General features: G+C 38.1%; 1 protein-coding gene across 7 annotated transcripts in view; it reads right to left on the bottom strand.

Moving 5' to 3' along the window:
• The window catches only part of map7b (microtubule-associated protein 7b), a 32,762-nt gene that overhangs the window by 16,098 nt on the left and 3,234 nt on the right, over positions 1-13,430 (bottom strand). For 5 of the 7 annotated variants that reach the window (XM_053483177.1, XM_053483178.1, XM_053483179.1 and 2 more), the window contains exons 2-3: positions 667-789; positions 470-544 (exon numbers count right to left, since the gene is read on the bottom strand). In XM_053483177.1, coding sequence (XP_053339152.1) covers positions 470-544; positions 667-789 — 198 coding nt within the window. Of the gene's footprint in view, positions 1-469; positions 545-666; positions 790-12,219; positions 12,338-13,430 lie in introns of those variants that run through there. The other 2 variants (XM_053483175.1, XM_053483176.1) reach the window with 1 other exon arrangement.

Here is a 13,430-nt window from a genome sequence, read left to right as displayed (position 1 = left end):
TATAATAGAACTGGAGGCAAATTTAGAGTGAGTGTGTGAGGGACTTGATTTCGGGATGAAGTCAGGACAAGGATTTCTAATAAAACGTTGTTAACCTCCCAGACAGTAAATTTAACCGATGTGAAAAACGATTCCTTTCCTGAGCTCCTAATGTAGACATGAACCAAAGCCAAGTTTCACATTTAGCAATTAAGTAGGCTTTTATGTCCAGGCAAGAGAAGAATGATCGGCGAGAGAACCTGCGAGTCTCACTAGTCAACTGTGCTCCAATAAAACTTAATGCCCATCATAAATCTGAAAAATAATAATAATAATAATAATAATGATAATAGCAAGAGGGTTTATTCGCTGATGAGGAATGTTGTGGCTAAAAAGGTTTGGATAATTTTTTTTTTTTTAAAAGCTTAGCAGCTGCAATGACAGCAAGCTCATTATCCTAACAACTTGGGATCAAATGTGTGTGTCATACCGCTCTGCTTCTGTCTCTCCTCCCTCCTCTCTCGAGCCAGTCTCTGTCTCTCATCCAGTTTGAGCACCAGCGGCTCTGAACAAACCAACACACACAGAGCAACGTTTAGTTGATCAACAGAAAATGGAAAATGTGTAATGTTATATTCTGTTCAATGCAGATTTCAGTAATGCATTGCATGTGGGTGTGTCTCACACCTGATCTTCCTGCATTGTGTACATCTGGAGAGCTGGATATGATGTACGTGCTGTTTCCAGAGGTTGTCGAGTCGGGCCTGCTAACGGGCTTCTTCACGTCGTATCGGAGATGGGGGTCAGACTCTATAAGACAAAAATAAATAAATAAATGAAGGAATGAAAATAAAATTTTCACATTATATAATTTTGGGGCAAAAATGCGCAGAAAGGTGTGCTTAAGACAATCCGAGATTTGGGATGAAATCTCTTAATGAATGACACATACAGAAGACTTCACGCATAGTACGATAGTCTCTTAGCCGCAGTAAAATATGTGAATGGTGCAACGATTTATAAAGACAACTGTACGTCCGTGAATGACGATCCTGGCCTCGGAGCCCACTGGAGGAAAATGTATTTATTCAGGTCGGTGCGGTTCAGGTCATGATGCATTTTTAATGATTACGTGGACCCTAATATTCCAGTAAAGACAGCTACTGTACTAACAGGGTATCGATTCAGAGAGAAGACGGACAGTCATCAGTGTGTACATGCGGCATGTTGTTTACATCGCGAGGCCTTTCATGCAGTTGATTTGAATGCCTTGTTTAAATTCCTTGTCTTGTTTTTCTGTGATCTGACTTTGACCCTGCCATGCCTCTTTGGCTAACAAACCCAGATTTTTCGTTCATATACAGATCTAAAAACGATCCAAAACATCTGCTGCGGTCGTGTTTGCTGCTCATGTCTGGAGCGACACTGGAGCAACACAGGGACAGATTTTCTGTCGTCCATAATGAGAATTACAGACATGGAGTGAAGACTTAATCAAACTACATGTTCAGTTCAATACATTATCCTCAAACCCATTCAGATTACAGAGAGCTTCCTGGTCAGGAACTAGCCTTAAGCTCTTAGGAAAATCATCCCTCTCCCTTTCTCTTTCTCTCTCTCTCTCTGAAGTCTATTTGCATGGGCCTCACCCTGCCTTGTTCAGATCATGACTTTACAACATGATGTAAGATCCAGCTTAAACATTGCACTGGATTTGAGGGACGAACAACGTTAAATGAAGGTGTGTTTTAAAAAACAGAATATGTTTTTTCTGTGGCACAATTACTGCATAATCAACAGGACAATCAACAACAATTATTTCTTTGCTATTTATCATCTTGGTAAAAGCATTAGGCTAATTTTAGTGAAACACTTTATGTGCATATATATAATTAAAAAACAGTGCCAATTCTAGAACTTTTATCATTATTATTTCAGCAGTTAGAATCCCCATAGGGAGATTTGTTGGTGTGATCTGGCAACCCTGGCCTAAACACAGCATGCTGATGAGAGAGTACAACACCATACAGCTGCATTAAACTTTTATTTTGTATCGTAATTGTTAAACCTTTCGATTTAATCAGTAGTTCAAATGAGCGCTGAACCAAATACAGTATATGAATCACGGATCAGCATGTTTTGTTTTGGTTCCATATTTTATTTTAGCCTAAATAAGTAATGTGCACATTCTGGATCAAATCTGTATTACTTTTCCTCTTGAATGTCACATACTTGTACATCAGATCAACAATCTGATAATCCTCCAAACCAAAGAATTCTAACTTTAGCTTAAAAAGAGCCTAGCTGGCCTCTAAATCAGCTTTAATGCAACTCATGACAGACTTACAGTACAACATGAATACAGACCGTCAGAAACCCACCCTGTTCTGAAACTGCTGATCCACTTCACGCTATATTGGATATTGACATTCTATCAACCAGTTACTGAGGTCACGCTGCTCCTGCTGACTTTCATATTGATTTAATTTTTAAAAGCAATCAACAACCCTGTGTGTGTATACAACCTCGATTAAATATATTCACAACCACATCTATCTTACATGAGTGTTATCATTATAGTGAGCTCTCTGACTCTGGGGTTATGGGCATGATGCTACAATATCGTATAATACTTTCTTCCCCCCCATTATTTTTTTTATTTTGACCATTTGGAGTACAGCCTTATACAATCATGCACAACTTTCTTAATTCCCATAAACAAAGAAATTGCTGCATTCTAGAAGATCACATCAAACAATTTTAACAAAATATTCAAACAAAAAAACAAAAGAAACACAACAAGAAGGAAAAATGTTCCTCTTGTTTTAACACATGGTAAGCTTTTGTAATCTTACTAGTTTCAAAGCTGGATAAAACTTTTTTAAATCCTTTTATTATTATTATTGTTATTCTTTTTTATTATTATTACTAACAAAATCAGAGCTGCACTGTCCACCCAGATTAATCTTCCTCTTCTGCATCCATTATATTCAAATGTTTGATGTAATTTACAAATGGTCTCCATATTCCTTCAAATACATTCTGTTAAGTCTTTAAAATGTAAGTTATCTTTTCTAATGGAAGGCTTGATAACATTTGTCTTAACCATTGGTTTGTACTTGGTCTGTTTGTTTTTATCCACAACAGAGCTATACATTTCTTGGCATAAAGCGAGCTGAGGTCTATAAATGCTCTTTTTTACTATAATTTTGTTCCTCTGGATATAAACCCAACAGAAAAAGCTTTGGATCCAGTACTATTTCTTTTGAGATTATCTTTTCAATTATGAGTCAAAATATTTGGATTTTTCTACGTTGCCAAATACAATGAAAAAAGGTTCCTCTATCTTCCATACACTTTCTGCATATGTCTGGTATACTTTTGTTCTATTTATTTAATCCACCGGTGTTACATACGTCCGCATTATCCATTTATACTGAATAAGTTTGAGACGCGTATTCATGGACATAGTTTGAGCCTTAATACAAACTTTTTCCCAATTTTCATCTGATAACTCAAATTGCAAGTCTTCCTGCCATACATTTAACTTATACTTTGAACCTTCTGGTGAATTAGTTGTCAACAATTCATAAAATTCAGATATGATGCCCTTTCTCAAATTATCCCTTGTTATAATTTGTTCTAATGACAAAAGTGAGGGTTTATCAAGATTATTCTCCTGATTAGATTTTATGAAACTTCTTAGTTGTAAATATTTGAAAAAATGTTTTCTCTTAAGATTAAATTTGATCCTCGACTCCTCAAATGACATCATAGTGTCAGAATCTGTCAGATATAAATCTAGACTTATTCCCTTTGATTCCCACAATATAAAGGTTGTATCCTCTCTCCCTTGTAATACTTTCTATTAGTAAAAAGTCCATAATAAGAAAATCTAGAATAGTTATACAAAGTTGTAGTTTTGTCCAGAATACTTAATGCAGCACGGTAATTATAAAATAGGATCAAAAGGCATGCATGACATTTGAATCATGAAATTAATAAATCGTGCACAATTCAAGTGGTCATGTCATGTTTATTAAATCCATGGTTGAGAGCAAGTCATCACACACACACACACACACACACACACACACACACACACTCTTCCAAGTTCCACATCAAGTCCAAAGTCTTTATGCTGCCAATCAAAAATAACCTGCAGGAGTGTAATGTGAGTAATGTTATTTTCTTTTGAAAGTTGCCACACATGCCGTGCAGATCCAAACAAACAATGAGTGCATTTGGAATGAGCCAACATTTGTAGGATAATGAAAATCTCTCTCTAACATATATATACTATATATCTATGCAGGGAACCCATTTCACCTTCAGAACCAACCGAACACTTTAGGCACAACAAGGCGCTGGAAAAATTCCCTGGAGATTTTGGTCCTTATTAACAGATATGTCGGCTGCATGTCCATGATGTGCACCTCCCGTCCCACCACCTCCCAATTTGCTCTACTTGATTGAAATCTGGTGACTGTGGGGGCCATCGGAGTAAAGTGAACGCACAGTCATGCTCAAGAAACCATTCTGAGATGATTTTAGCTTTGTGACATGGTGCGTTATCCTGTGGTCATACAGAGATGGTCACGCTCAGCAACAATACTTCGGATCCTGTGGCATTTACACCATGATAAGGGGTCCAAGGCATTCCAAGAAAATATCTCCCACACCATTACACCACCAGCCACAGCCTGAACCGTTAATATAAGGCAGGATGGATCCACGCCTGCACGTTGTTTACATCCGAATGTCACAGCAGAAATCAGAACTTATCAGGCACAATTTTTCCAATCTTTAATGGTCCAATTTTGGTGAATCAATGCAAATGACTGCCTTAGTTTCCTATTCTTACTGTAGCTCATCTGCTTCCAAGGTTCAATGTGTTGGTCCTTCAGAGATCGTCTTTAGCAGACCTCGGTTGTAACGTGATGTAATTTAAATTTAATGTTTCCTTTCTACCAGCTCGAACCAGTCTGGCTATTCTCCTCTGACCTCTGGCACCAACAGTGTATTTTCTCCCAGAGAACCCACACTTACTGGATGCTTTTTCCTTTACTCTGTAAACCCTAGAGATGGTAGTGTGAGAGAACCCTAGTAGATCAGCAGTTTTGGGAATACTCCGACCAGCCCGGATGGCACCAACAACCATGACACGTTTGAAGTTACATTTCTTCCCCATTCTGGTGACCGGTTTAAGCTTCAGCAGATCGTCCTGACCATGTCTACATGCCTAACTGCATCGAGTTGCTGCCATGTGATTGACTGGTTAGATATTTGCATTAAATTGTTGAACAGATGTTCCTAAAAAAGTGGCCAGTGAGTATATAATGGTTTATACATATACACGGGTCCTGCTGCATATTTTTTTTTCTTACAGCCTGAACAATTTTAACATCCATTTCTGCTCCAGAAACCCAAAAAGCCCTGATCTCATCTGACCCATTTACTTACTATCAATTTCCAGCCCTTTATATCCACAAACAATAGTTTTTCTCCCTTAAGAAATACGATGAAATGGAGAACAAGCAGGAAAACTCTCTCATGTCACCTGGTCTTGGTTATACCTAAGAAACACCTGTGGGAAATTTCTTTATAATAAAAGCACACAGATCTCATCAAGACATATAATCCGAATGCATTAATTCACTGTAGAGACTTACTGGGTAAGGAATAATGACGGACTACTCTATACTGCGTACCCTACAGCTCTTCCTGAGGTAAGTTTAGGGTTACTGGGGTACGGAGTATTATTACAGATTTGCCAGGAAGACTGACGGTATCTCCAGAATGTCGTATTACACCAGAAGTCATCCGATCATGAAATAAGCTGAGTACTTAAACTGCGTCGTTCAAACTGTTCACGGTTATATTTGGTCCACATAACTGTGAGATCATGATTATTTAATACAATTCCTTGTTGAGTCATTGAACATCTTGCATTTTTTAAAAACGTAAAAAAAAAAAAGACTTGTGTTTTTAACAGTGCAATTTCTTGATTTACAAAAAATAAATAATAAAAACATCGTTAAGACACCATAAGTGTTTAATCTCCCCGTTATCTTGGTTTCTAAATTTGGTAGAATTTAAAATTGTAAATAAAATCTATTGACTGACTGATCGATCGATTAATAAAACATGTTTACGGGTATCTATTAGGGATAGGGATGGGAATCTCCAGGAACCACTGGATACGATATGATCACGATACCCAGGTGCTGATTTCATTCGTATTGCGATCCTGTAAATATCACCATCTTAAAAACATTCTGATTCGATATGAAAATGTCTTGGATTTTGGTACTATTGCAAACAAATTCGGCAAGTAATTTGTTCCTACCACACAGGATGCTGCATTGTATGATTTGGATGTGGGATTATAAGGAAACTACAACCACCTCAAATGCAATCAAAAGTAAATTTAAAATTTTTAAGATTTAAAAAAATATATATAAATATATATATATATATATATATATATATATTATTTTTATTTTTTTCAGAGTGGCGATACATGAATTGCCAGTATTGATGTAACTAAGGCAATCTTTAGCATCTATATTGATTTAATGACATTAGAAGGTTATTAAAAGCGAATCATTCAAGGTTAAGTATTATGGGGAAGATAATGTCACCATTTACTCATGTCAATGCAAAGACCTTTATGCAACTTTACCTTTAATCATTTTAGTAGTTAAACAGTTTTTCAGCCTCTGATGCAATAATAATGATTTCAACGGAAAATATATAATAACTTTTGCGCTTCTCATATTTAAAAACAATGATTTGCTTTAAATGAAGACGTTTAAAATTTCTCTAAGAATAGAGAACGGTAAGATGAACGCAGAAACACTACTGTATATTATCTTGCTTCTCAAATTCCCTCAGAATCAATAGAAAAGCTGCAGCCTCATCATCTTCCCCTCAATCACTCAGGTACAGGAGCAACCGATTTATTCAAGTAATAAAAAAATGATGTTACGTCTGTATGATGAGCTGAACTTTTAGAGCAACAGAAGCCAGTTTAAAAAAAATAGGAGAACTCAAAACAGGGCTAAACGGGACGCTACACGAGACCCTAAGTGTGTGCCAGATTAAAAATGTAGTCCAATATTACATTACATTTAGGGATCTATTCCTGGTGCAGGGTAACTGGGTTAAGGAGGATTAAGCAGAACATCCTCTCTCAGGGTGCTCAAATTGCTGTCAGTGAACTTACACACACGTAAAAAAAAATAAAATAAAAAATAAAAATGGACACAACTGATACAGATCGCTTATAAAAAGTAATCAATCAGATGTTAGGTGTAAAAACACCTTCAAATTCTAAAAACAGTCACACTGTGTTTTCCTTGTATGGGACAACGAGTCTAATAAATATTTAATGTGTTTGTTTGTTTGAAATAAATGCAGCATCACAAATGATAAGATTTGAGATAAGTATTGGTTCAGTATGTAATCACGATTGTTTTGTGTCGCAATTCATTCGCATCTCCTCTATGTAGGGCTGTAATTTTTAGACAGTCGAACACGTTAACAATTACTAATCGATTAATCGTTACTAATTAATAATAAATGAGAGAGAAATGTGCACCGGGTTAAGTTTTTTTACCATACACTGTCATGTACGACAGTATCATGACCTCCATATAACTTTCCTATGTTTGTTTACTATGTAGAATTAGTAAAATCTTATTTACTTGGGCCTAGAACATTAATTTGCATGTTGCATGGTAAGTTGACAAAAAGCAGCAATCAGTTTTGTGACCGAGAGTGCATGGTGAAGTGGATCATAAGCAGTCCAAGTCAACCTGGTGTCCATGAAAGAGATCACAGAGATGAAACTCTTCAATAAGTTATGCATGTAAGGAGCCTTGCAAGTAAGTATGTTTATTAAATAAATAAATAAAAAAACAAACATATGTTTAGTATGGAAATGCAATCGCCATGAGACCATTATTTTGCTTTCAGTACATGAGCACGCTTCCGTAATTAATTATAATCACAATCCAAAGTTCCACTGTATATCCAAATCTAGGACCGCATATGAAAGAACTCATATCCCATCTAAAAACAGCACATTTGTGCATTTAAACATCCCTTAAAAATAGATAGATAAATAAATAAATAAATAAATAAATGCCACAAAAAGGTAAAAAAACATTGGATTCGAGTCACTTCAGGCTGGCAATGTGAACATAGAGTAGCTTGATGCAAGCAAAGAAGTTGTAGGTCAAATTAAAGTCAGATAATCCACTTCTAATTATTAATGTAAACAGTCATGACATGCAAATACGATCTGACCTAAAATAAATGAACAAACAAACATCTGTGGCTTGTAATGTGATCATAACCTTTATTTGAAGGCAGTACATTAGGGTTTACATTAGTTAGTTACTTGTTTAAATGTACACACACGTAGAAGCAGGATTTTCACGGATATAATTCTTTTGTGCATAAACGATAGACTGTATGCATAAATCTGTTGATGTCTCAAACAAGATTTTTTTTTTTTTTTTGGACACCTCTAATGCATCGAGCTAATCCTGATACACTATTATGCCACACAGGCTAGCTTCTTAGCTTCTTAGCTTCTTGGTACAAGTTATAAAATAGCACTTGCAATAAAATACTTGCAGCTAATTTACCACTCACTCATGTGTGTGTAAACTAGCACTGGATATGCACGTGACATGATGCTTGTTTGGCTGTGAAACATTTTAGCATTACACCTTTGCACAAGGAAACTAAGTGAGCTTTTACGGTACAGAAGGTTCACTGTAAATGTCCTCATGATGTTTTTCTGTACTTCTCACCTCACTGCCTTTGTTCAACAGTCAAAGGTCAGATTAGAGTCTCTCTCTCCCGCCTCTGTGTTAGCTAAACTCAAACACATGACCACCATAGAGTGAGTGCTTAATATCATTGTGCGTTTGTGTACTGTGTGTATGAAAGAGACCAGAGAGACAAGAGCTGGAGATTCGTGTCTACGTGTGTTGTGTGACGTGGATAGGATAAGAATCCGGATCTGAGCAGCTTAGCATCATCGTGTGCTAATCTGAGAAAGCGTGCAGGGGAACACTTGCTCAATCGAGGACGAAGTCCGACTGTTCGCATACACGCCGTCACGCGCTATGACTAAGTGTTTAGTTTTTTAAAAAGCGAGCAACTATAGTTTTTTTATTCACCTGAGAATCCATGATTTGAGCTCTTTAGCACTTTCTTGAAAGCTAATTATTAGGGAATCAATCAGTCAGTCAAAAAGTGCATGAACTGAATCATGCTTAACCAGAACACTAGAGTGTCAGGTGGTGTTTCTGATTGGTGTATGACTCGGCATTGGGGCCGGACTGAAAATGAAAGGGCTCAATAATTCATCTCTCGCCTTCAGCACTCGATCCACGAGGGTGGAGGGAATACACCGGGAGTATTTGGTGTGACACAGAACCACACCCTGTGGTGCTCTTGCAGTGCATCACGCGCAGACACACACATACAGACCTGGGGGCAGGGCAGATGTAGTTTACATACTGGGCTGTTTTTGGGAGACAGGATGAAACCAAAGAACCCTGGAGAAACCCGGATGGAGATGGAGAAAATGCTAAATTTACCAAAAACAACACTCATTTTTGGGTAAAAAGTTTTTTTTTTTGTTGGTTTTTTTTTTTTTTTTTTTTTTTTAAATGCACAGATACTTGAACATGCATAATATAGCAAATTTCTAAATAGAAAAACCTTTTAAATGTACCACAATACCCCCAAATACACCAAGTTTAGCTATGTGGACAGCTTTCTTGATTCCAGAGAAAGACTAAAAAAAAAACTGATTCTGTAATGCATCGCAATTCCTTTTTTAATAGTCGTTCATGTACTCTAAAATTTTTTATTTTTTATTTTTATAATACAGTGCCACTCAAAAGCTTGGATACACCCTACAATTCTGTGTTTCTTGCTTGGAGATTTGTTTACTACATTCTAGAACAATACTGGAATTTTTAAAAACTATAAAAAAGCATATGGCATTGGGTAATTAAGTAACAACATCGACAGTCAGTTGTTATTTTAAGACATGAAGGTCAGCTGATCTGGAACAGTTCTTGCAAAACCAGTATTGTCGAGTGCATTTGCAAAACCCATCAAGCTCCATGATGCAACTGTCTCTCATGAAGACCTTGCCGGGAAAGCAAGACTAAAACGAAACTATGCTGCAGAGGAGAAGTTCATTTAGAGTCACCAGCGTCAGAAATCACCAATTAACAACCAGCACCTCAGATTAGAGCCATTATGATGGATTTACAGAGCAGAAAACAGCACAGATACATCTCAATATCAACTGTTTAAAGGAGATTATTGTGCATTTTGGACGCGTTCAGTATTGTTTTATAATTTAAAAAGAAATAAAAACCAGGAAAGACCATGGAGTTACAAGGTGTGTTCAAACAGATCAGAAGGTCCTTGATGATTATCATCCCTACTTGTTACCATTGCACCAATTTATTCCTGCATAATTACCTCATATCGCAAAACAGAATGTTGCTGTAATTCTTAGATTTAATAAGTATAAGTTTAATCTGTGCTGTGATGTCATAACTCGTAACAGCATGAGCTTATTGCACGAGATGGGCTCCTGCTGTTTTGACATCACCGCACCGATTAAACTCAGACTTATTAAATTTAAGAATTACAAGCAAACAACAGTCCATTCAGCAACATTCAGTTGTGCGACAGGAGGTAATTATGCAGAAATAAATGTTTTATTTTTTCTTTCACAAACATTAAAGCATTTCCTGCCACCACTATGGCTTGAAGGCTTGAATATTTTTGGTGCATGCACATGAATTCACGTGACACGTGGCACGTTCCCAGCGATCCAGTTTGTCCGGGAGACTGCATGTGTCACGTCATTACTCCTGACGTTCTTCACCTTCGGGTCATACGAGCGTGTCCGCTATTATTGGATCACGTCGCCGCTCCCGGTAGCCAAATATAACCCGGATTTACTTACAAAAAAAATTGCCTTGTGCCGTCCTATACACCAGTGTTCGATTTAACAATAGCAGATAAAGACTACAGCGAAAGGCATTTCCTGGAAAAATGAAAATTATACATGACACATACTGTAACAACAAAAAAACAAAGAATGGGTCTTGGTTGTGCGTGTGTGGCATACAAGCAAGACAAAACCTCAGGCCTATAGGTATGTGCTCTCTCACACACGCACACAAATATATATCTCACACAGTATACACGCGTGCACTCAGCAAAACAAGCCAAACACCAGTTACACTGGAAATAAAAGTTTTAAAGGACACCTATTATACAAAAATCTGAAATTTCACATGGTTCTCCAAAAAAAAAAAAAAAAAAAAAAAAATCTGCTTTTTGTTCTCTTTCCATTTTTAAACAACTCGGCTTAAACTACTTAGCTTATGTGACCTCATATAAGAGGTATAATAACCCCTCCCCCTGCTTGATGCTTAGCTCTGCCGGTCCCTTGAAACAGTGCATTTGCAGGAAAAGTGAAACAATGGGAGTTTGAGATGTAAGAAACATGCATCATCTGAGGTGTATTTAGCTTTAGCATTTCCACACACACACACACACCCCTTGGGACTTGAACACATTTTTAAAAAATAGGGACCTTGAAGAAAAGGTGCTACTTGAGTCTTTACATGCCTGCAGACTGAAGTAGCACAGAGTGGCATTCAACTAATAATACAAGAGATAGCACTCATGTTTTTTCCACCACATCACCGGGTATACAAGTGCGTATTCAAAATGCTAAATCTAACCTGCATTCAATTCTATTCTGTTATTATCGTTTTTATAAACAGTGTGACCGGGTTATTGAGGACTTTTCAAACTGCACTACCTTTATAATAATAAGATGATAAATGCAGCAGTACAAACCAAAAGAAAACACAAAGGATTGAACCACTGGCCTAAATTCGGAGTCTCACTGTGGAACTTTCTGTATCTCCGGAGCAGGCTACTTAATCCGACCTTCTCCTACGTCACACACTGATCCCCAACTTGTTTCTTGTAATCTCCAGAATTCACTCATGCCTCTAATCCAGGTAACATAATCGTTCTATTCGATTATTCGGATCAGACCTGAAACTGGAACTGAACCCTGGGTGACTACAGAATTTATTTTTTCCACTTCCTGCTCCCAACCTGTCCATCACTTTGTGCTCTCTCTCTCTCTCACTCTCTCTACTTCATCCTCACCTCTTTTCCTGCGTTTCTTGCGCCGGCTCCGCTGCTCCTCGTCTTCCTCTGTGATAGTAGTGAGAGAGGTGATGACCGACCTGCTGCCCCCCTTCCTCAGCCTGGGGGGCAACAGCATCCTCCCTCCCTCTGCACAGCCCTCGTCCTGGCTCTCCCTATTCCTCTGCGTCCGTGTGTGTGTGTGTGTGTGTGTGTGTGTGTGTGTGAGAGAGAGAGAGAAAAAGTGTGTGTGTGTGTGTGTGTGTGTGCGCACACTCCTGTCCAGTGCGCTTACTCACGCTAATGCTAACTACTAGCCCCCAGGCTGCAAGTCTGATCCAAATGCGATCAGAAAGACGCAGTGTCTGAGAGACGAGAAAGGAGAACAAGAAGTCACTAAAAGAAGAAAGATCAAAAAAAAAAAAAGATAGATAAAACAACTGAAAAAGGGAATCTGTCGATCCTGAGGTGAACAGCCCAACTCGTGCTGCAGAACGTTACAGGAGATCACGTAATCCACAGTCTTTCCTCTTTTCTTTGGTCTCTAAGCCGCAGAGATGCTACCACTTTCTCTCAAGGTCTGTTCTGCTACTGTACTGCTCATTCTCGGTCTGTCTCGCTCTCTCTCTTTCTCTCTCGGGTTCACACACATACTCACACACGCCTCTCTATTTCCTACTGAAATATTCAGTGCGGAGGGAAGCAGGGCAAGCTGAGCCACTCGGTTAATGATCGCTGTACAACAGTGTGGGGCTGAAAAAGACTAATGATAGCTAGACTGATGGATGGATGAATGGATGGATGGATGGATGGATGGATGGATGGATGGATGGATGGATGGACGGACTGTCCAATAGATTAAGCTGCTTCTTCTTAAAATAAACCAACGCTGTGACAAAAAAAAACTCAACTGGTCCATTTTGACAGGTTTATCAACTCAACTAACCACACTTTACAATCGTGCTGAGTAGAAAAGCATCTCCAAACACGTCGAGCTTCAAGGCGGATGTGCCGCGACCGCACGAGACTTGCTCCTGATCCGTGACACAGTTCCATTAAAACTATAACATACAGTAAGAAGAAATTGGAATAAATATAGTGCAGTTATTCCTGCTCTTCTGAAAGACACACACAAACACACTGCCCTCTCTTACATCCCTCAGTCTGTGTGCGCGTGTGTGTGTGTGTAGTATAAATAAGCAACGTAAGCAAGCACAGGGGCAATAAGAATT

The sequence above is a fragment of the Clarias gariepinus genome, chromosome 22 (genome assembly GCF_024256425.1).
Source record: "Clarias gariepinus isolate MV-2021 ecotype Netherlands chromosome 22, CGAR_prim_01v2, whole genome shotgun sequence".
NCBI classification, from domain to species: Eukaryota; Metazoa; Chordata; class Actinopteri; order Siluriformes; family Clariidae; genus Clarias; species Clarias gariepinus.
Note: the sequence above shows the minus strand (reverse complement) of the source record. Positions and strands in the feature narration are given on the sequence as shown.